We start from the raw sequence: 24209 nt of genomic DNA, 5'->3' as shown, positions 1-24209 counted from the left end.
GACCTTCAATGCTGCAGAAATGGTTTGGTACCCTTCCCCAGATCTGTGCCTCGACAGAATTCTGTCTCGGAGCTCTACGGACAATTCCTTCAACCTCATGGCTTAGTTTTTGCTCTGACATGCACTGTCAACTGTGGGACCTTATATACACAGGTGTGTGCCTTTCCAAATCATGTACAATCAATTGAATGTTCCACAGTTGGACTCCAATCAAGTTGTAGAAAGATCTCAAGGATGATCAATGGAAACAGGATGCACCTGAGCTCAATTTTGAGTCTCATAGCAAACGGTCGAATACTTGTGTAAATAGGGTATACATTTGCAAAAATGTCTAAAAACCTGTTTTCGCTTTGTTATTTTGGGGTATTGTGTGTAGATTGCTGAGGAAATTGATTTTTATTTAATCTGTTTTAGAATATGGCTGTAAACAAAAGGTGGAAAAAGTCAAGGGGTCTGACTGAATACTTTCCAAAGGCTTTTTTTCTGATAGGCTGAGATGAGGTCACGCAAACTCAAACTCACGCAAACTTCAAAGTCAAACGTGTTATTTGCAAAGAGATCTGCTATGACTCTGTCATCAGTTAGACAGCCAAGATCATGGATGGTTAAAAAACAGAAAGGAGCACATTCTACATTGTCACCTTACTGAAAACAATCTATTTGTTTGGTGGCTAAAACCATGATTTGGTCCAACAGTCAGGGTAGGGTAGGTTAGGTTACTTTCTAAATGTAATCCGTTACAGTTACTAGTTACCTGTCCACAATTGTAATCAGTAATATAACTTTTGGATTACCCAAACTCAGTAAAGTAATCTGATTATATTCAGTTACTTTTAGATTACCTTCCCCTTGAGAGGGATTAGAAGAAGACAAAAATGTATGTTACCAATTGAACGACATCTATTGCAGGATGAATCAATGTGTGTCATCATAGTGGTCTCTGACTTGTGGTCAGACTCGCTCAGGTGGAACAAACTTAAACTTGTGCCTTTTTTCAATGCTGATTTGAATGTAATTGAGAACAGAGTAGATTTTCTTCCATAAACATATTTATTTGAAAGTAATCATCTAGTTTTTCTAAAGTATCTGTAATCTGATTACAATATTTTTGCTGGTCACATAATGGATTATAGTTCATCTGTTATTCCACAACCCTGCCAACATTAATGTGCATTATCTTCATGATTCCTGTAATGAGTGTCTGCCCTGCCCCGTGCCCTCGCTGGGGCATGTTGCTGTGATGAGCGAGACACTTTCCTCTCCCCCATGCGCACAAATGCGCTCGAGAGAAAAAAGTGTTCTGATCATAAAACATTTAGAAATGCAATTGCGGGAAAAACAGCTTTGGAAGCTTTGTCCCCTCCCTTCTCCCTGTCGAAGAGAGAAGACTCTTAGCTTTCTGTAGCTATTTTTAAATGTTTTATTTCTTAACTCTCAATATTCAGCTCAATAGCAACTATTTTACAACCAAGATATCTGATATGGCTTTGAGATATTTAGTGGGGTGAGCACTAACTGCGCACCTGCCATTGTGAGGGCATAGGCCTATAGGTCTCATGGGCCTCTATGGGTCTCTATGTTGCGCTCCTAATATTTTTTAAGTTGGGAGCACCTGTGCTACCAATTTTATTTTATTTTATTCAACTTCTACAGGATTGGTGGGTCCCCTGCAGAATGGTTAAGCTAACGTAGGCTAATCTGATTAGCGTGAGGTTGTAAGCAACAAGAACATTTCACAGGACATAGACATATCTGATATTGTCAGAAAGCTTAAATTATTGTTAATCTAACTGCACTGTTCAATTTACAGTAGCTATTACAGTGAAAGAATACCATGCTTTTGCTTGAGGAGAGTGCACAGTTTTGAACATGAAAAGTTATTAATAAACAAATTAGGCACATTTGGACAGTCTTTATACAACATTTTGAACAGAAATGCAATGGTTCATTGGATCAGTCTGAAACTTTGCACATACACTGCTGCCAACTGGTGGCCAAAATCTAAATTGCACCTGGGCTGGAATAATACATTATGGCCTTTCTGTTGCATTTCAAAGATGAAGGTACCAAAAAAAATACAAAAAGGGTTGTTTTTTTGTATTATCTTTTACCAGATCTATTGTGTTATGTTTCCCTACATTTCTTTCACATTTCCACAAACTTTAAAGTGTTTACTTTCAAATGGTAACAAGAATATGCATATCCTTGCTTCCGGGCCTGAGCTACAGGCAGTTCGATTTGGGTATGTCATTTTAGGCAAAAATTGAAGGGGCCGATCCCTGCCAATTTTTTTTTTTTAATTGTACCTTTATTTAACCAGGCAAGTCAGTTAAGAACAAATTCTTAATTTCAATGACAGCCTAGGAACAGTGGGTTAACTGCCTGTTCAGGGGCAGAATGACAGATTTGTACCTTGTCAGCTCAGGGGTTTGAACTCGCAACCTTCCGGTTACTAGTCCAACGCTCTAACCACTTGGCTACCCTGAGTGGATATGACCAGTGGCGACCCGTCATTCAGGTTTGGGCCACCTGTTTTGAGCCCAGCATTTTTTGCAAAAATAAAATGAAAAAATAGGCTTGCCTGTTTTGCATGTTATTTTATCATTAATACCTGTCACATATCAGTTTGCAAATAATGCATTTTTTAAATATTTTTTATCAATGAATTAATAAAGCTTCATACAAACATGGTCTCTTTTTTGTTTTCTTGAGTAAGGCAGCTCCAAAATGCAGGAGTTTCACCAAGTCTAAGGTTAGATCTCAAAACTTCTATCCCCCTGGGTGCTGCCATAGAGTTCCATTAGAAGTGCCCATCCAAGAAGGCTCAAGGTCATTGTCCACAGATAAAATGACGTCAAATCACGTTATATCTACAGTAGCATTGATTGGACTGATCATGTCAACATCATACTTTCTATCTTAGCTAGCAGTCATCATGATGAATCAAGACGACAATCTACTGGCAAATCCTTTTCAATCCTTGTCATATGAAGATAAATAATGAAGAGAAATTATAGATAAAACATATCGGTGCTCATCGACCATTGGACATAAACATTACACAACAAGTTGGGAATAGCAAATTCAACAATGAGTGGCTAACTGCAAGCACTGCAAAGCAATCATTAGCCTGCTATTCAGTGGAGTGGCTGTGGGGGTCCCAAGTCTAAGATTTAAGGGTCTCTTTTCCAAGCTTAAAATGATAAACATTTAAAATTGGCCATGCTGTCAATGAAGAATGACTTGTGCTGTGCGCAAAACAACTGTTAACTCCGAACTGCAGAATCTGACTTTAGTGAGTTCAAGACAACTGGAAACTCTGGAAAAACAAGCTCCGACTGGAAAAATATGTTCAGAATGTAAATCAGAATGTAAATATGGGAACTCGGGTCTCTTTCTAGAGCTACGACCTGAAGATCACTGACGTCATCATGATTCAAGCTTTTTTTTCTAGAGTTCCCAGTTGTCTTGAAAGCACCATAAATCCAGAGAATGCTGGATTTGATGACAAAATTTGCCCACGAAGGAACGCCGCGCCACCTTCCTGTTCAAGTGAGCACAGCACAACAACGTGAGTCCAAACATGTCTTGTATGCTGCTGCATAAATTATGTGATATGTATACTGTAGCTAAGAAAGTAATACTAAGTGTATGTTGTGTAGTAAGCTGTTAGTAGCCCATGTGCCTCACCCTAATAATTTGGTCTATTTTCACCTCTTAATTTCGACAAATGTTCTGACTTGGTGGTGCATATGTGGCCTATAACCTGTTTTTGAGAAATGTAATCATCGATTATTGTAAGAGCTCTCATTGTCTGCTCATATGCCCCCTTTATTTATCCTACGGTTCTGACTTGGTGTACAGGGAGAACACTGTAAGAACTGCCCATGTTCTGAATTCTGTCACTGTACATTTCAAAAGTGCTGAACAAATAGTTATATTGACTAGTCCATCCTAGCTCGCTCATTATTGTCTTAATCAAAATTACGGATTGCCTCTTATCCACTTGTCGTCCCCTTATGCCATAGTTTGTACATCACAATTGTCAGTAGAAACCACATTTGTTTAAGCAAGTCAGCCATATCAGCTATGTTTTTTTGAATGAGGCTTAATGAGGCTGAATGAACTGTTTCGCTGCCAGACAAGGCTCCGCTGATAGCCAGGTGTAGCAGTGGTATAGCGCAATTAATGTATTGTTTAGTGTTGTGTAGTTGTTTTGCTGGCATGCATCCCACATAATTTTTTTCGCCCCACCACGATTTACATGCTAAAATCGCCAGTGCATATGACAGGCACTAATTTACAACATCGCCTAAGTCGTTAGCTTGGCTTTTATAATGTAAGCCTATAGGCATTGTGGCTTAAGCTGACAGACAGACCGACAGACAGAGAACAAGAAGAAGCAGGGTGACACCAGAGAAGGGGGGTGAGTTGGCTCCATGCTCAGTGATGTGGGCTGGTGTGGATAAAATGCCAAGGCTGAATTCTTGTCCCAGTCTGCCCATGGCAAACCGATCAAATTAGGTTATGCATTGATTGACATTTGTTTGTCTTTAGGCTACTCTGTATTGCCCATTGAAGTGAACCAAGATGGTTAGGCTATGTCTCCAAATGCGTGGCACTGCACACGCAAAGTGGGCATTTTTGGTTAGCAGCACGACACAGTGCTTACACAATTTTTTCATAATTCAAATAATCATAACACATATTTAGTAGTCTAGGCTAATAAAACCCATTGATACTTAAAATACGTAGACAGATGAAATGCATAATCTTTGGAAAAATTAAATTCCATCTATTGGCTAGATTATTATCGATCTTGTGTTTTCCTGCTTCAGTTGTATATTTTTCCTAATGTCCTCTGAGTCGACAGCTCGAGAGCTGGAGCACAGCACTTGTTTAAGCTACTGCTCTGTGCAGGCTGTGCTGATACAGGCTACTGCTCTGTGCAGGCTGTGCTGATACAGGCTACTGCTCTGTGCAGGCTGTGCTGATACAGGCTACTGCTCTGTGCAGGCTGTGCTGATACTGGCTACTGCTCTGTGCAGGCTGTGCTGATACAGTCTACTGTACCAAAAAATACAATTCAAAACATTGTTACCGTATTTAGGCTACATTATTGCAGTTTTGTAATTTACACATAAGCAACCAATTGCATTGCAACGAAAAAAAAGGTTAGATAGGCTAACATGTATTTACAGTCAATACGGGACCATTCATTTGAAGGATAATCTCCAATTGGTTTAAACTCTCGCAACAGTCGCGGTATTAATTAACACGCTCCGTACACATACCTCGGCGTCTTCAGAAGGCACTTAGCACCGGCCATCCCGTCCAAGATAAGCTACCGGAGCCTGGGGTTTTATGTCCTCCGTAGGAGAGGAGCGGAGGAATGCGGCGCGTCGCTGTCGCGAGGACACAGTCCTGTCCAGATGCACATCCCCGGACCGAGGAGAGGAGAAATTCCAGCGCTACCGTGACGCTACCGTGACTTCATAGGGCGAGTGTGTATACTACGGTCATTAACAGCGCGCAGCCAGCAGCAAAATGAAAGTCCGCTTGAAGAGGAGCGGAAGCATAGCCTCTCCCAGCATATCTATATATATATATATATATATATATATATATGAAACACACAAGCAAATTCACGCAGGCACACACAAACATACACACACAATAGATTCCCCTTAACAAAAGGAAAAGAGCTGCTGAAGATAAGAGACAAATAACCCTTCTCTACATTTTCATCATGGGCACAAAATAAAGCCTCTGTATTTTATTAGGCTATTGGTAGGAGGCTGAATTATGTCTTGCTCCTTACTTACCATGAACCAACAATATTAGATTGCTTTACAGTTCTAATCTTATTTCACATGCAACACTGTTAAGACAAAGTCACACTCTCAAAAGAGGTGTTTAACCTCAAGGGTGTTTTCCCCTTTAAAAAAAAGTTGAACAAAGGATGGTTTAAAGTAATCCACTGATGTCAGTACAGTTGTCAGCTCCTGAACCACAGCAGGCAGCACAAGGTCAGACAGACCAATGTATCTGTTTGTTGACCAGGATATGCCCTATATCACAACAGGGCTTGATCTAGACCTGATGCCAAGGCAACAGGACACATCTACTTTAATAGCTCTGATGGAAACTGCTCTGTGACAGAGCTCAGAGAAGCCTAGAATATCAGAGTAGCCTATCCATGTCATTCAATATCTCACTGCTTGATCTCACTCAATGTAGATAGCAGAGGAAGCTATGTCTGCCTTCCATAGCTTAGATGTTGCTGACGCCTGAAAGATCTAACAACGCCTGGATAGGTATTTTAAGTATCAGCTGTTATAGCTTTTTGTCAGTCGATGACACGGTCGATGACGTGGCAAGCCACCGTTTGTTTTGTGTCGCCTCGGCCTTAACTGAGGAACGCGGCCTAAGTCATTTGTGGTCACGTAGCAACTTGATTTTTCATACATGTATGAATCCTAATAACAAGTGAACCTTCCCTCCTGTCTTTGCCTACTATTCTTATATCATTCACTTTATAAAGACCAATTTGCCTATTTGTCACAATGACTGCAATTTTACCCCTGTTTTGATGTATAAAAAAAGCCTCCGCCCTATTTTTACCCCCAACACACACACACACACACACACACACACACACACACACACACACACACACACACACACACACACACACACACACACACACACACACACACACACACACACACACACACACACACACACACACACACACACACACACACACACACATTACCGTGCTGAAATGATCAGTGGGGGAATTCTGAGAAAACAACATCTTAAGGATTCTTCATGAATACCAATTGGTGCCTCAGTCACTCCAAAAGCGCAGGCGGAGCAGCCAGAGTGATATGGAATGTTGCTCTCTTTACCCGATGGCCACTGCAATACGCCCCCCCTCTCATCCTTGTGCTAGGAGATTTAACCGACCTTTCAGGGTAATAGGACCATTAGTCTGCAGAGGGAGGTGTGGATGTGTGTGCCTGTGTGTGTATATGTTTGCGTGTGAGAGTGTTGGAGGGTTGAATGTCATGTAGAGAGCAGGGCCCAGGGTCCTGCCAGGCTGTAGCTTGTTTTGTTGTGTATGTGTTAGAGTAGTGGGTGTACTGTAAATGTGTCACATTCTCCACATAAAAATAGACTTGTAAGTTGTGACATAAATTATATTGCCAAATGTTGTATTGTAAATGGATGTTCTACATAGGCTGCTGCAGTTACCTCATCACAGTGTCACCATAGTCATAAATCTAAGCCACAGTCAAACCAAGATAAATCTAGTAAGATTAATTGTGAGTCCCCAAATTCATCACCATCACATGTATCCTTATGTTCAACTGTACTGTAGCCTGAGGGGCAATCTCCCTAGTCCCCATGCTGCATAGAGGACAAGCAGTGTAAAGTGACCTTGCTGTTCCCCTCTGGGTAAGTCATACTGGAAGTCTCTCTCTCTCTCTCTCTCTCTCTGTCTCACACACACACACACACACACACACACACACACACACACACACACACACACACACACACACACACACACACACACACACACACACACACACACACACACACACACACACACACACACACACACACACACACACACACACACATACACAAAAGGCTCCCTAGTCACCTCATCTCGCCTTCCACTCAAGCACACACCTCAACCCACACACACTCCCATCCCATCTACTCTGCAGGAATAGTAATTTTGCTTCAACCTTTATTACCAAAGACAAGTGGTCCAAACTGCAGTAGACAGAGACGTTATTGTATTCTACAAGTTAACGTAGCCCTCCGTCTCCCTTCTATTTCACCTGCACCAGTGTGGCCGAACACACACACACACAGTCAGGCATGCACGCAAGCACACAAACACACACACATACACACACGCACGCTGTTAAACACTGCTACACCGCTTCCACCATGCCAAATAAATATTTGTGATTTAGGGCTATAAATGCCCCGTCAGTCCCTATGACTACCACCACTCTATCACAATCCCTACTGCTCTCTCCAGTCATGTTTCTCTCCAAACAAACACATCTCTCAAACACCTTTCTCTCAGTCAGACAGGTGTTAGTATTCATGACATAGGCCTTACCTGTTTGTAAGTATAGCTGTTTGTATTCAAATACAGCTACTTCCTGTTGTTCACAGGCTTTGTTTCCCCTCTGCCATTAGCCGTGGGTGTCTGTCAGTCAGACCAGACGTGTTGTCCTCTTCACAGACAGACAGAGTGGCAGAGTGGTCAGATCGTTAGACTGCATTGGCTAGCGGTTAGCGCGGTCCCTCGCATTCGAAACAGTCAGCGAGTGTTGTGAGTGACAGCTGTGAGTGTGTGTGTATGTGTGTATGTTTATCTGTGTGTTAGACTGTGAGTGACAGTGGTCACCCACAGGCTGACAATCAGTCAGACAGACAGTCAGGGTGTGTGTGAACATTGAACTGTTCACATAGGCCTTTTGGAATTCCCCAGGCAACAAGTTTGCCCACTGGCCACTCATACATATCCAACACAACTGACACTACACTCTTAGAAAAAAGCATTCCAAAAAGGTTCTTTCCCTGTATAAGAACCCTTTTAAGTTCCATGTAGAACCCTTTTTGGTTCCAGGTAGAACCCTTTTTGGTTCCAGGTAGAACCCTTTTTGGTTCCAGGTAGAACACTTTTGGGTTCCATGTAGAACCCTCTGTAGAAAGGGTTCTACATGGAACTCAAAATTACATATGGGGACAGCCTAAGAACCCTTTTAAGTTCTGGATAGCACTCTCTTTTCTAAGAGTGTACTGATGGTCTGCCTCAGAGTAGACAGGACCCCATGTCTTTTTACCTTGTCTTTACTATCTCTCTCTCTCTCTCTCTCTCTCTCTCTCTCTCTCTCTCTCTCTTTCTCTCCATATTTCCCCTATCGCTATCCTTCTCCATTTCTCCCTCCCTCCCTCCCTCCCTCCCTCCCTCCCTCCCTCCCTCCCTCCCTCCCTCCCTCCCTCCCTCCCTCCCTCCCTCCCTCCCTCCCTCCCTCCCTCCCTCCCTCCCTCCCTCCCTCTCTCCCTCCCTCCCTCCCTCCATCCCTCCCTCCCTCCCTCCCTCCCTCCTAATCCCAAAGCCATTTAAAGGGAACAATTCCATCAGGTCTTTTCTTTTAAAAAAATATAGAAGGAACGGCAAAGATTAAAGCAACCACTCAAATCATCTCATCGCCATCAACACAGAACCACATCAGAGTGAGCCAGTAGGAGCAAAGCATTTCAGTGTGGAAATGAGAACAAATCAGCCAGAGAGTGCTCTCACTGTCAAAGCCCTGTCACAGATGAGCTATTTTAAAATCTGGCTGGGTACATAACAGGAACGCACGATTGGAGTAGCGGTTGGAAAAATATGTGTACATGCAAAAAGGAGAGAGAGAGGTAGAGTGAGAGAAAGAGGGAGGGAAGAGGCAGAGAGAGGAGAGGCAGGCAGACATGTATATATCTAGAGAGAGAAAGATGCTAAAGGCAGGGTGTGAGAGAGAATAATCAAAGGAGAGACAGACTACAGTGGTTTCAAAAGGAGTCTGAGTGGTTGTGACACAGACAGAAATATTTTTATGGGACATTAGGAGTACTGGGGGTTTGACCCTTCACCCCTGGGACCAGAGGACACACACAACACATGCTACTGTAAAGGGAAGGTTACGTCACCCACAGCTAAGAACATTTCTTACTGGGTGGTGAGTGGTTGCTCATGGCAATGGCATCTACAGTAATGCTATACATTTAAATGATCCAATGAAGAGATTTGTATCTCAAAATCAAATCATTTCTGGGTAACAAGTAACTTAGTGTGTGATTGATTTCAATTAAATTGGTGGAAGAAACAAAATGGCTTCTTAGCGAAGAGCAATTTCTCAAGCAAGAATTTAGCTAGGACTGTTTGGGCAGAGAGGTGTGGAACTCTCTTTCTTATTGGTCTACTAACTAATTTACTGCCTGTCTGGCCAAAACTCCATCCCAACAAAACAAGCTGAAATTTCAGACGGTCTTTTCAAACTGCTCTTAAATGGCATCGTTATACTTTTCACAACTTCACAGTATTATTCCAACCTCATAGTGTGAAAATATATATAAAACCCAGGTAAATCATGTTTTTGACTGTACTGGGTCTTTTAAATGATATTTAGCTTTCCTCAGTTAGAAGAGATGCAATATGTCGATGGTTTCACATGGTTTCATTTGGTTATTGTTTTGTAGGCAGAAGATGGTTGTTTGTGGAAAAAGAGAGTAATTGAAGGATAGGAAAACAGCAATAAATAGACAATTGTAAAAGTTTGTGTGTGTCTGTCTGCGTGTGTGTGTGTTTACACTCGTATTTGTGTGTGTGCATGAGTGCTTGTGCGCCTATTTGTGTGTATGTGTGTGGCCGTGCTTGTTAAAAAAGGATTTGCGACTGCTTGGACTAACAGGAGTGTATTAAGTTGACTATTATTTCCATCACATCTCTCCAGTTGATGTGATCTGGCTTTTATCCCCTCATCAAAGGACGAGAAGAAGACTTTACTAATAAGAGTTTCACAATGGAGTGTGTGTGTGTGTGTGTGTGTGTACACACCCTGGATGGAAGATTACACGGACAGACAAGACCGTTATGGATATTACTGACATTCCAATGACTGCCACCTTTCTCTGAGAAATATGCAAATGGGGGAGAGAAAAACTATTCTACGCAGAGTTCAATGACGCACGAAATCGGAGCTTCACCGAAAGATGGACTTTAGCATTTTATGGCCATTCTATCGATTTCACACCTATCATGCACGCCCAAATTTACGCACGGTGGCAGGGAACAGTGCATTTCAGCATTACATAAACGGCACATGGGAGCTCATTGATTCCAGCCGCAATTATGGCTGATGACATCATTAATCAGTCTAATCACGCTCCCCTCTCTCTGCAGTTATACCTGCACATTCACATGATTGGTCCTCTGCATCTAGTCACCTGTTTACGTAGAATAATGAGCAGAGGATGTGATTAGCAGAGATGATAATTATTATTATTAGAATCATATGGAGAGGTTAGTGAGGGTCTGGGTGAGAGGCCTTTGCTGACACTGTTGTCACTATTGTACATAAAGGTTTGGGATGAGTGGGAGGATCAACTTGATTTCACAAGCTCAGGTCAATATTTGACATTCATCCAATGGCCTGTCTGGAGAGGCAGTGGGACAGGAGGTTGAAAGGTGGGGAGTGTTGGCGGTGGGTATACAGTAGGTGGCAGGGGGTGATACTGTCAATGGTGGCGTTACATTAGGAACTGTGGAGTGTTGGTGGGTAAATAGTAGTAAAGTGAATGAGAGGTACAGTATGTACCGTACAGTGACTGTCAGAGTGGTGGGGGGTTGGGGTTTTGGTAGCTGGTATAGGGGATGGTAAAGGAAGGAGGTTTCATGACGGTAGTGGCTGGTGACAGCTTGTGCTTCCGGCTGGTGGCTGTTCATGCTGAGACCAAGCTCAGTCAGATCCCAGAGTCAAGCCAAGTCAGGACTAGTACAACAGAACACTAGGCTACGACGCTCATTTGAGACTCTCTCTGTTCGACACTGATTATCGCCTGTCCCCTTTAATCCTCCTAGGATGCCATTGAAACGGAAGGAGGAAACTTTAAGTCTACTTAATCCTAGACATCACTGTATGCACACTGATGCGGACATACAGTATATTCAGAAAGTATTCATACCCCTTATTCCACATTTTCTTGTGTTGCAATCTGAATTCAAAATGGATGAAATATTTTTTTCTCACCCATCTACACACAATAGCCCATAATGACAAAGTGAAAACATTTGTAAACATTTTTGCAAATTTATTGAAATTGAAATTCAGAAATATCTCATCGGATGTGGATGTGTCACTGCAACAACCTTAAAAGGTCCTAAATTATATCACCACTGCCCTTGACTCTAAGCAATGTTGTGCTGCTATTTTTATTGACTTGGCGAAAGCTTTTGATACGGTAGACCATTCCATTCTTTTGGGTCGGCTAAGAAGTATTGGTGTCTCTGAGGGGTTTTTGGCCTGGTTTGCTAACTACCTCTCTCAAAGAGCGCAATGTGTAAAGTCAGAACATCTGCTGTCTCAGCCACTGCCTGTCACCCGTCTTCTCAATTTACATCAACAACATAGCTCAGGCAATAGGATGCTCTCTCATTCATGTATATGCAGATGATACAGTCTTATACTCAGCTGACCCCTCCTTGGATTTCGAGTTAAATGCTCTACAGCAAAGCTTTCTTAGTGTCCAGCAAGCTTTCTCTGCCATTGTTGTTCACCTCCAAAACAAAGGTCATGTGGTTTGGTAAGAAGGATGCCCCCCTCCTGCCCTACAGGTGTGATTAGTACCTCTGAGGTTTTAGAGCTTGAAGTAGTCACCTCATACAAGTACTTCATACAAGTACTCATACAGTACGCTGTCCTTCTCTCAGGACATATCAAAGCTGCAGGCTAAGGTTAAATCTAGAAGTGGTTTCCTCTATCCTAATTGTTCCTCTTTCACCCCAGCTGCCAAACTAACCCTGATTCAGATGACCATCCTACCCGTGCTAAATTATGGAGACGTAATTTATAGATCGGCAGGTAAGGGTGCTCTCGAGCGGCTAGATATTCTTTACCATTCGGTCATCAGATTTGCCACCAATGCTCCTTATAGGACACATCACTGCACTCTATACTCCTCTGTAAACTGGTCGTCTATGTACACCTGGCGCAAGACCCACTGGTTGATGCTTATTTATAAAATCCTCTTAGGCCTCACTTCCCCCTATCTGAGATACCTACTGCAACCCTCATTCTCTAATTCTAACAGTTACAATCTGTTAAAGATCCCCCCCCAAAAAAACACACATCCATGCGTCACTCCTCTTTTCAGTTTGCTGCAGCTAGCGATGGGAACAAGCTGCAAAAACCAGTCAAACTGGACAGTTTAATCTCCATCTCTACATTCAAAAACGACCATAGACACTTACTGATACTTGTGGCTGATTCGCGTGATATATTGTTGTCTCTATCTTTTTGCCTTTCGTGCAGTTGTCTGTGCCTAACAATGCTTTTACTATGTTTGTGCTCCTACCATGTTGTGCTGTGTTGCTACCATGTTGTGCTGTTGTCATGTTGTGTTGTCATGTTGTATTGCTGCCATGTTGTGTTGTTGACTTTAGGTCTCTCTTTATGTAGTGTTGTGGTGTCTCTCTTGTTGTGACGTGTGTTTTGTCCTATATTTCATTTTTTATCCCAGCTTCTGTCCGGACAGGAGGCCTTCCACCTCTTGGTAGGCCGTCATTGTAAATAAGATTTTGTTCTTAATTGACTTGCCTAGTTAAATAAAGGTTCAATTAAAATAAAATACATCTACATAAGTATTGACACCCATTTGCCATGACACTCCAAATTGAGCTCAGGTGCATCGATTTTCAATTGATCATCCTTGAAACGTCACTACAACTTGATTTGAGTCCACATGTGGTCTATTCAATGATTTGGACATGATTTAGAAAGAAACCCACCTGTCTATATAAGGTCCCACAGTGGATAGTGCATGACAAATCAAAAACTATACCATGAAGTCCAAGGAACTATCCGTAGACCTTGGAGATTTGTGAATTGTGATGAGGCATACCATGCCTTCCAAAAGTATTCCCTTTGGCGTTTTTCCTATTTTGTTGCATTACAACCTGTAATTTAAATGGATTTTTATTTTAATTTCATGTAATGGACATACACAAAATAGTCCTAGTTGGTGAAGTGAAATGAAAAAAATTACCTGTTTTTTTTTAAATCTAAAAAATAGAAAATGGAAAAGTGGTGCGTGCATATGTATTCACCCCCTTTGCTATGAAGCCCCTAAATAAGATCTGGTGCAACCAATTACCTTCAGAAGTCACATAATTAATTAAATAAAGCCCACCTGTGTGCAATCTAAGTGTCACATGATCTCAGTATATATACACCTGTTCTGAAAGGCCCCAGAGTCTGCGACACCACTAAGCAAGCGGCACCATGAAGACCAAGGAGCTCTCTAAACAGGTCAGGGACAAAGTTGTGAAGAAGTACAGATCAGGGTTGGGTTATAAAAAATATGGCAACACAACAAACCTGCCAAGAGAGGACCACCCACCAAAACTCACGGACCAGGCAAGGAGGGCATTAATCAGAGAGGCAACAAAGAGACCAAAGATAACCTTGAAGGAGCTAAAAAGCTCCACAGCGGAGATTGGACTATCTGTCCATAGGAACACATTAAGCTGTACACTCCACAGAGCTGGGCTTTACGGAAGGGTGGCCAGAAAAAAGCCATTGCTTAAAGAAACAAATAAGCAAACACGTTTGGTGTTTGCCAAAAGGCATGTGGGAGACTACCAAAACATATGGAAAAAGGTACAAAGGTCAGATGACACTAAAATTGAGCTTTTTTGCCATCGAGGAAAACGCTATGTCTGGCGCAAACCCAATAACCTCTCATCACCACGAGAACACCAACCCCACAGTGAAGCATGGTGGTGGCAGCATCATGCTGTGGGGATGTTTTTCATCGGCATGGACTGAGAGACTGGTCATAATTGAAGGAATGATGGATGGCGCTAGAGATTTGAGACTAATACGGAGGTTCACCTTCCAGCAGGACAATGATCCTAAGCATACTGCTAAAGCAACACTTGAGCATTTTAAGGGGAAACATTTAAGTGTCTTGGAATGGCCTAGTCAAAGCCCAGACCTCAATCCAATTGAGAATCTGTGGTATGACTTAAAGATTGCTGTACACCAGCGGAACCCATCCTACTTGAAGGAGCTGGAGCAGTTTTGCCTTGAATAATGGGCAACAATCCCAATGGCTAGATGTGCCAAGCTTATAGAGACATACCTCAAGAGTCTTGCAGCTGTAATTGCTGCAAAACGTGACTCTAGAAAGTATTGACTTTTTTATTTTGCATCTTCAAAGTGGTAGGAATGTTGTGTAAATCAAATGATACAAACCTTCACAAAAATATTTTAATTCCAGGTTGTAAGGCAACAAAATAGGAAAAATACCAAGGGGGTGAATACTTTCGCAAACCACTGTATATCTGGGGAAGGGTATAAAGCTGTTGCTGGAGTGTTGTAAGTTTCCAAGAGCACAGTGGTTCTCATCATTGGGAAATGTAAAAAATATGGAACTACCCAGACTCTGCCTGGAGCTGGCTGCCCGACCAAACTGAGCAACCGGTCAAGAAGGACCTTCGATCAGGGAGGTGACCAAGAACACAACGACCACTCTGACATAACTACAGAGTTCCTTGGCTGTGATGGGAGAACCTCTACAGAACTTCACCAATCTGGGCTTTATGGGAGAGTTACCAGACTACAGACATCCTGAGAAAAAGGCACATGACAGCATGCCTGGAGTTTGCAAAAAGGCATGTGAAAGACTCTGAGATCATAACTCTTTGGCCTGAATGCAAAGTGCTATGTCTGGAGAAAACCAGGCACGATCATCACTTGTCTAACACCATCCCTAGCGTGAAGCATGGTGGTGGCAGCATCATGCTATGGGGATGCTTTTCAGTGGCAGGGACTGGGAGGCGGGTGAGAATAGAGGGAGCAATGAATGGAGCCAAATTCAGGAAAATCCTTGATGAGAATCTGCTTCAGAGTGCAAACAACCTTAGAGTGGAAATGACTCAAGCATTCAACCAAAGTAATGCTGGAATGGCTTCAGAACAAAAATGTGAAAGACCTTGAGTGGCCCAACCAAAGTCTAGACTTGAATCCCATGGAAAGTATGTGGAAAGACTCCCCATCTAATTTAACAGAGCCGCTCCCCATCTAATTTAACAGAGCTTCAGGAGATCTGCAAGGAAGAATGGGAGGAAATCCCCAAATCCAGATGTGTAAAGCTGATACAGACATACCCAAGATGACTGTGGAATAAGTCATGGGGTATAAATACTTTCTGAAAGCACTGAAAGCACACACAAACACACACACACATACATACATACATACACAAGTAGTGTGTACATCTTCACTGCACAGTTTCCCCCTCTCCTTTCTTTACAACAACACAAACCCACAATGGTGTGCTACCATGATTCAGAGGTATAAAACACCAACACAAGCATTTTCTGTCAATTTCTCGCTTCTTTGTCTTTAAACTTGTGCGTGGATGTTATATGTGAGAAGTCCTTTGAGGCATTTAAGCCTTATGTTCATAACAGGGCTCAGTCTGCAGTTCAGAATCTCATCAACTAATCATTCAGCGATCAGTTTCCAAGCAGAGGAGAAAGTACGCTAGACAGCCACGGAAAACTTAATTAAGGTTTAGAATCAACATGGAAACCAAATGGAATACCAGGTTGCTTTGACTCCCCAAATCAATTATTATCTTTCGAACCACCTCATTTCCAAGAGCAGCCCGTGGTTTCATTATGCTGCCGGCCATGTAGCAATAAGGATTATGAAGAGAAAACGGAATGCTCCCTTTAAATGTTAACCAAGCTCACAAAAATATTGTAGGCAGTCATGGGGTATGTCCCAAATGGCACCCTATTCCCTATATAGTAATAGTGCCCTACTTTTTACCAGGGTGCATAGTGCTCTATGGGAATAGGGTGGCATTTGAGACACAGCAAATTAGGCTGTAGTCTTTGAATGCACTGCAAAAACACATGGTAATAAACATGTCTGAAATTTGACATGAACGTGCATAATTGCTATGGCATATTAGAGGTTAACATTCTGGATAGAATAAAATAGCTATCGGTTACATAGGTGAGGAAACGCAGCTTGGATAGGGTAGAGCCGATCTCCTGTTATTATGATTCAACTAATCAGGAATGAATATGCTATTTCTTCATCAGTACATGTTTGCTCTGCTGCTGCCTCCAAGCCCCATCCTTGGAGATGGATATAATATCCAGTATACCCGGGTGGTGTGTGTGTGTGTGACTGTGTGTATGTATGTATGTGATTTGTGTGCTTATGCGTGTGTGATGTGTGTGTGTGTGTGTGTGTGTGTGTGTGTGTGTGTGCAGGTACACGTGTACCTGGTATCTTTAGCTGATAGGATATAGAGTGATTCACTGTGCTTGCCTAAGAAACCTTGAATGTTGACCCATTTACAGCGGTTTCTGAGAGAGTTGAGTCATATATTTATTACACTGTACATGTTAGCAGGTTGCATCAACAAGCAGTCTCACGTCAGAATTAGACGTTCTCCCATGTTTCTCAAACGTCAAAATTCGAAGTTGTACCAAATGTCCAATTTCAAAGTGTTTGGTGAGTTCTCTGTATCTTTCCAAGGTCACGTTTAGGCATTAACTCTAAATGGTTAAGGTATGGGTTAAGGTTTGGGGTAGGCTTAAAACAAAAATATCAGAAACAACTTTTGAACAAGCAACCTTTGGAACCAGAGACAGATCCTTATGCCCAGACATGGATGGACGTTGTATCACTGGTGTCCTGTCTATTTATTCCACATGGCACGACATGATGATTTCCATCCCTCTTCCTCTGTCCTCCCTCTGTTTTACTGTGACAAAAATAGTTGTAAGTTATCCACATCCTCTTCCAAATGCCCTTGTAGAAATGGCTATCAAACATGAGCATACCCCCCCCCCCTCTACCTCCTTCTCCTCCAGTAGGACAATTGTCACATTCCTACCATCCAACTACCTAAACGCTCCCTTGCATGATCACCTGCCCGCCCCGCCCCCTTCCCCTGTATGTCTCCCAGTGGTCAGTGTCTCTGCAGCCTACAAGCAGTGCCAGGGGGGCTGGCATGGAGCCAAGGGAGGCAGAGCGATGAGCAGCCAGCCAGCCTACCTGCAGGCCCAAAGCACTACCAGAGGCACTCTGCTCACTGTCCATCAATCACACCTCTACTCTGATTAGTGGGACAGACAGGTTGTGTTTTTGTCGAAAATCTCCCGCTGAGAGAAATAGGGAGGTGTGTACCATGCCGGTGTGTGTGTGTGCGTGTGTGTGTGTGTGTGTGGGGGCGTGCTTGCAAGCAAGTGCATGTGTCTCTGTGTGCATGTTGTGTGTGTGGTGGTTGGTCTGCCCTGACTAAAGTAGGCGTTCCACATGAATACTGCCCAGGAAGAAAAAGCTTAGAGGTGTCGAGTGCAGTCGGATGGGAGGATGGGAGACCCATAGTGAGACAAAACAGAATTAAACAGAGCAAGAAAGCAATCGACAAAATAGATTTGGCTGTGTCCCAAAGGGTCATATTCCCTATTACGTCTCTGGTCAAAAGTAGTGCACTGCTGTATATGGAATAGGGTGCCATTTGAGATGCAGACCACTAGCATGAGAACTATCCAGAATATGGGTTCTGAAAAGGGGTAAGAATAAGGCAAGGGACCAGAGATTAGGCTTTGAAAATGGGTCTGGATATGATAAGGCTTTATTTTAGAGTCCTAAGATGTGTTACATTAATGAGTTTCCTTTTACAGATAATAGAAGTTCTCATCCAGTAGACCGTAACACTCTGAAAGGCCTGAAGAGTCACTCACAAGACAATAGTGAGAGATCAGTCTGAACTAGAGTACGAAGTTGGAGGTCACAGTCTATTTGTGTGTTTGTATTTTTGTATTCACACACACACACACACACACACACACACACACACACACACACACACACACACACACACACACACACACACACACACACACACACACACACACACACACACACACACACACACACACACACACACACACACACACAGGCTTGCAAGTACACACACGCCAGCCTGAAATCTGATCAAGCATTTTTCAGGAGAGGAAATGACTCTATCTGAGGCAGATCGAAATCAAGCATGCCCATCACTTATTTCTCAGGTGTGTCAATTTACATGTGCCTTAGGAAACAGGATAGAGTATTCCACTAGCCCACTCCAAGACTTAATTAGCAAACACTGCTCAATTATTAATTGTCTGCTATCAAATTTGTGATCAATTAAGACCACAGTGAACGGGCGGTTGGTGGATGTCTGAAAAAAGTTCTGTCTCAATGCTGTTTTCCATTGGACACGTGCTGATTAGGGTACATAACAACAGCAAAGCCAGGAGGGGTGAATTGAAGCCCGAAAGAGACATTATAGGACTAAAGACTTCCGTAGTTAAAAAATGCATAAAGAAATTGGCCCCGGTCGTAAACAGTGTGATCGCTGTTGTTCGCTGTGCAAGAGGGAGGGAGTGGAGCTAAATTTAGCCCCAGTTGCTGCCGCATGCATCGCGTCATCCGGTGAGAGACTGATATTCCCGTTTATTAGTATCATTTATTAAAATCTTGTGACAGTGCCATGACTGCAGGAGAGGGGTCTTTCCATTCTCGCTGCTCAGGAGGCATGAAATCAGACAGCATAGCGAGTCCGTGGTAGGATAACACACACACACACACACACCACACACACACACACACACACACACACACACACACACACACACACACACACACACACACACACACACACACACACTGGGAGTGAGAATATTAATCTGAGGGGAACATCTGTCCGACGTGCTGCTGACTCACTCTCTGTTCTGTCCTCTAAAGAGTTAAATTTTCCATCCACCCTCCTTTTGTTTGCTTTGTTTGCGTTCTCTTCCTTTTCTGTGTTTGTGTTGACATCTGATGCGGGTCCAGTAATGTCTATTGTCCACGTCTGAGTGCCTCAGTGTAAATACTTATTGGATTTTATGTGATTCTCTTGGCAAGGGAGTGGGTTGGCTAAATGCTAACCCGCAGAGACACCATTTGTTATTATGGATTAAAATTCTAATAATGTTCTTGGGAATGAGTGTTTATCTGAGAGAGAGAGAGATCCTTCTGTAAAAATACTAGCCATACAGTAAAACCAATGAATTGGCATTCTGGTGGTTATAATACATTGGATTAGCGAAACATATGCTAAATCCTTTAAACTAACACACAGGTCTACCCTATTCTGGGACTGAAGTTGAGTCCTTCTCTATCCAGGTAGCAAGTCTTCAACTATTTGTTGTTTGAAGGGGGATCTGACATGTACGACATGACTGACGACATGACTGAATGAGCATCTATGATGAATCAAAACCATTATGTCAAACCACAATATGTGTGTGTAGATCATGGGACAACATTCATAAAATACACATGTAGACACATTCTCTACATGCAAGCACACACACACACACACACACACACACACACACACACACACACACACACACACACACACACACACACACACACACACACATATCTTTGCATGTAGTAATTTACTTGTGAAAAATAAAAAGTTGAAACAAAAATCTAATTCCTGAAATTCCAGGGCTGCATTAATAATTATAACAACAAAAAACAGCAACAACATGTGTAGTATAATCACTCATACTGTACAGTACTGTGAGGGTTCTAGTTCTCATCAACATGTGTAGTATAATCACTCATACTGTACAGTACTGTGATGATTCTAGTTCTCATCAACATGTGTAGTATAATCACTCATACTGTACAGTACTGTGAGGGTTCTAGTTCTCATCAACATGTGTAGTATAATCACTCATACTGTACAGTACTGTGAGGGTCCTAGTTCTCATCAACATGTATAGTATAATCACTCATACTGTACAGTACTGTGATGATTCTAGTTCTCATCAACATGTGTAGTATAATCACTCATACTGTACAGTACTGTGAGGGTTCTAGTTCTCATCAACATGTGTAGTATAATCACTCATACTGTACAGTACTGTGAGGGTTCTAGTTCTCATCAACATGTATAGTATAACACTCATACTGTACAGTACTGTAAGGGTTCTAGTTCTCATCAACATGTATAGTATAACACTCATACTGTACAGTACTGTGAGGGTTCTAGTTCTCATCAACATGTGTAGTATATTCACTCATACTGTACAGTACTGTGAGGGTTCTAGTTCTCATCAACATGTATAGTATAACACTCATACTGTAGAGTACTGTGAGGGTTCTAGTTCTCATCAACATGTATAGTATAATCACTCATACTGTACAGTACTGTGAGGGTTCTAGTTCTCATCAACATGTATAGTATAATCACTCATACTGTAGAGTACTGTGAGGGTTCTAGTTCTCATCAACATGTATAGTATAATCACTCATACTGTACAGTACTGTGAGGGTTCTAGTTCTCATCAACATGTATAGTATAATCACTCATACTGTACAGTACTGTGAGGGTTCTAGTTCTCATCAACATGTATAGTATAATCACTCATACTGTACAGTACTGTGAGGGTTCTAGTTCTCATCAACATGTATAGTATAACACTCATACTGTAGAGTACTGTGAGGGTTCTAGTTCTCATCAACATGGATAGTATAACACTCATACTGTACAGTACTGTGAGGGTTCCAGTTCTCATCAACATGTGTAGTATAATCACTCATACTGTACAGTACTGTGAGGGTTCTAGTTCTCATCAACATGTATAGTATAATCACTCATACTGTACAGTACTGTGAGGGTTCTAGTTCTCATCAACATGTATAGTATAACACTCATACTGTAGAGTACTGTGAGGGTTCTAGTTCTCATCAACATGTATAGTATAATCACTCATACTGTACAGTACTGTGAGGGTTCTAGTTCTCATCAACATGTATAGTATAATCACTCATACTGTACAGTACTGTGAGGGTTCTAGTGCTCTTCAACATGTGTAGTATAATCACTCATACTGTACAGTACTGTGAGGGTTCTAGTTCTCATCAACATGTATAGTATAACACTCATACTGTACAGTACTGTGAGGGTTCTAGTTCTCATCAACATGTATAGTATAACACTCATACTGTAGAGTACTGTGAGGGTTCTAGTTCTCATCAACATGTATAGTATAATCACTCATACTGTACAGTACTGTGAGGGTTCTAGTTCTCATCAACATGTATAGTATAATCACTCATACTGTAGAGTACTGTGAGGGTTCTAGTTCTCATCAACATGTATAGTATAATCACTCATACTGTACAGTACTGTGAGGGTTCTAGTTCTCATCAACATGTATAGTATAATCACTCATACTGTACAGTACTGTGAGGGTTCTAGTTCTCATCAACATGTATAGTATAATCACTCATACTGTACAGTACTGTGAGGGTTCTAGTTCTCATCAACATGTATAGTATAACACTCATACTGTAGAGTACTGTGAGGGTTCTAGTTCTCATCAACATGGATAGTATAACACTCATACTGTACAGTACTGTGAGGGTTCCAGTTCTCATCAACATGTGTAGTATAATCACTCATACTGTACAGTACTGTGAGGGTTCTAGTTCTCATCAACATGTATAGTATAATCACTCATACTGTACAGTACTGTGAGGGTTCTAGTTCTCATCAACATGTATAGTATAACACTCATACTGTAGAGTACTGTGAGGGTTCTAGTTCTCATCAACATGTATAGTATAATCACTCATACTGTACAGTACTGTGAGGGTTCTAGTTCTCATCAACATGTATAGTATAATCACTCATACTGTACAGTACTGTGAGGGTTCTAGTGCTCTTCAACATGTGTAGTATAATCACTCATACTGTACAGTACTGTGAGGGTTCTAGTTCTCATCAACATGTATAGTATAACACTCATACTGTACAGTACTGTGAGGGTTCTAGTTCTCATCAACATGTGTAGTATAATCACTCATACTGTACAGTACTGTGAGGGTTCTAGTTCTCATCAACATGTATAGTATAACACTCATACTGTACAGTACTGTGAGGGTTCTAGTTCTCATCAACATGTATAGTATAACACTCATACTGTACAGTACTGTGAGGGTTCTAGTTCTCATCAACATGTATAGTATAACACTCATACTGTAGAGTACTGTGAGGGTTCTAGTTCTCATCAACATGTGTAGTATAATCACTCATACTGTACAGTACTGTGAGGGTTCTAGTTCTCATCAACATGTATAGTATAACACTCATACTGTACAGTACTGTGAGGGTTCTAGTTCTCATCAACATGTATAGTATAATCACTCATACTGTACAGTACTGTGAGGGTTCTAGTTCTCATGAACATGTATAGTATAACACTCATACTGTACAGTACTGTGAGGGTTCTAGTTCTCATCAACATGTATAGTATAATCACTCATACTGTACAGTACTGTGAGGGTTCTAGTTCTCATCAACATGTATAGTATAATCACTCATACTGTACAGTACTGTGAGGGTTCTAGTTCTCATCAACATGTATAGTATAACACTCATACTGTAGAGTACTGTGAGGGTTCTAGTTCTCATCAACATGTATAGTATAATCACTCATACTGTACAGTACTGTGAGGGTTCTAGTTCTCATCAACATGTATAGTATAATCACTCATACTGTACAGTACGGTGAGGGTTCTAGTTCTCACCAACATGTGTAGTATAATCACTCATACTGTACAGTACTGTGAGGGTTCTAGTTCTCATCAACATGTATAGTATAACACTCATACTGTAGAGTACTGTGAGGGTTCTAGTTCTCATCAACATGTATAATATAACACTCATACTGTACAGTACTGTGAGGGTTCTAGTTCTCCCTCTCTCCTGCATTTGGCCACAAGTTCTCATCAACATCACGTCTTATGTCTTCTCTTGCGATGCATCTTGGAAAGTATCTTCTGGAATGTCTAATCCAACCCTGGCAGTCTTTAGTAGAAGTGTCTCCACACCCTGGCAGTCTTCAGGAGAAGTGTCTCCACACCCCGCGTTCATGGCTTCCAGTAAGGACATCTGGTCATGTGGATAGTGGTCATTAACCTTCACGCAGAGAAAAACTCCTCTATGGGGTTTAGGAAGGAGGAGAACGGAGGCAGGAATAGTACTGACATCCTGGGATGAGCAGTAAACCAGTCTGTGACTGCAGCAGCGTGGTGGAATGCCACATTATCCCACACAACAACGAAGGTAGGGGAGTTTCTGGCCCCTCTCTCCTCCGCTGGCACAAGTCGATTATGCAGGTCATGCAGAAAATAAATGAACCTCTCTGTATTGTAGGGGCCAATGAGCGGTTTGTGTAACAGCAAACCATCATTGGACAGTGCTGCACACATTGGGATGTTAGCTCCTCTCTGGCCTGGGACATCTACGGTTGCTCTCTGTCCAATGAC

At 42.0% G+C, this 24209-nt stretch overlaps 1 protein-coding gene across 7 annotated transcripts in view; it reads right to left on the bottom strand.

Moving 5' to 3' along the window:
* Positions 1 to 24209, bottom strand: part of LOC109905588 (A-kinase anchor protein SPHKAP) — a 149884-nt gene that overhangs the window by 42102 nt on the left and 83573 nt on the right. For 2 of the 7 annotated variants that reach the window (XM_020503039.2, XM_020503040.2), the window contains exon 1: positions 5295 to 5560. The exons of 4 other annotated variants lie outside the window; for them this stretch is intronic. In XM_020503039.2, the coding sequence (XP_020358628.1) occupies positions 5295 to 5329 (35 nt within the window). In that variant the 5' untranslated portion in view covers positions 5330 to 5560. Of the gene's footprint in view, positions 1 to 5294; positions 5562 to 24209 lie in introns of those variants that run through there. One more of the 7 variants, XR_004203135.1, reaches the window with a different exon arrangement.

The sequence above is a fragment of the Oncorhynchus kisutch genome, linkage group LG15 (assembly GCF_002021735.2).
Source record: "Oncorhynchus kisutch isolate 150728-3 linkage group LG15, Okis_V2, whole genome shotgun sequence".
Classification (NCBI taxonomy): Eukaryota; Metazoa; Chordata; class Actinopteri; order Salmoniformes; family Salmonidae; genus Oncorhynchus; species Oncorhynchus kisutch.
Note: the sequence above shows the minus strand (reverse complement) of the source record. Positions and strands in the feature narration are given on the sequence as shown.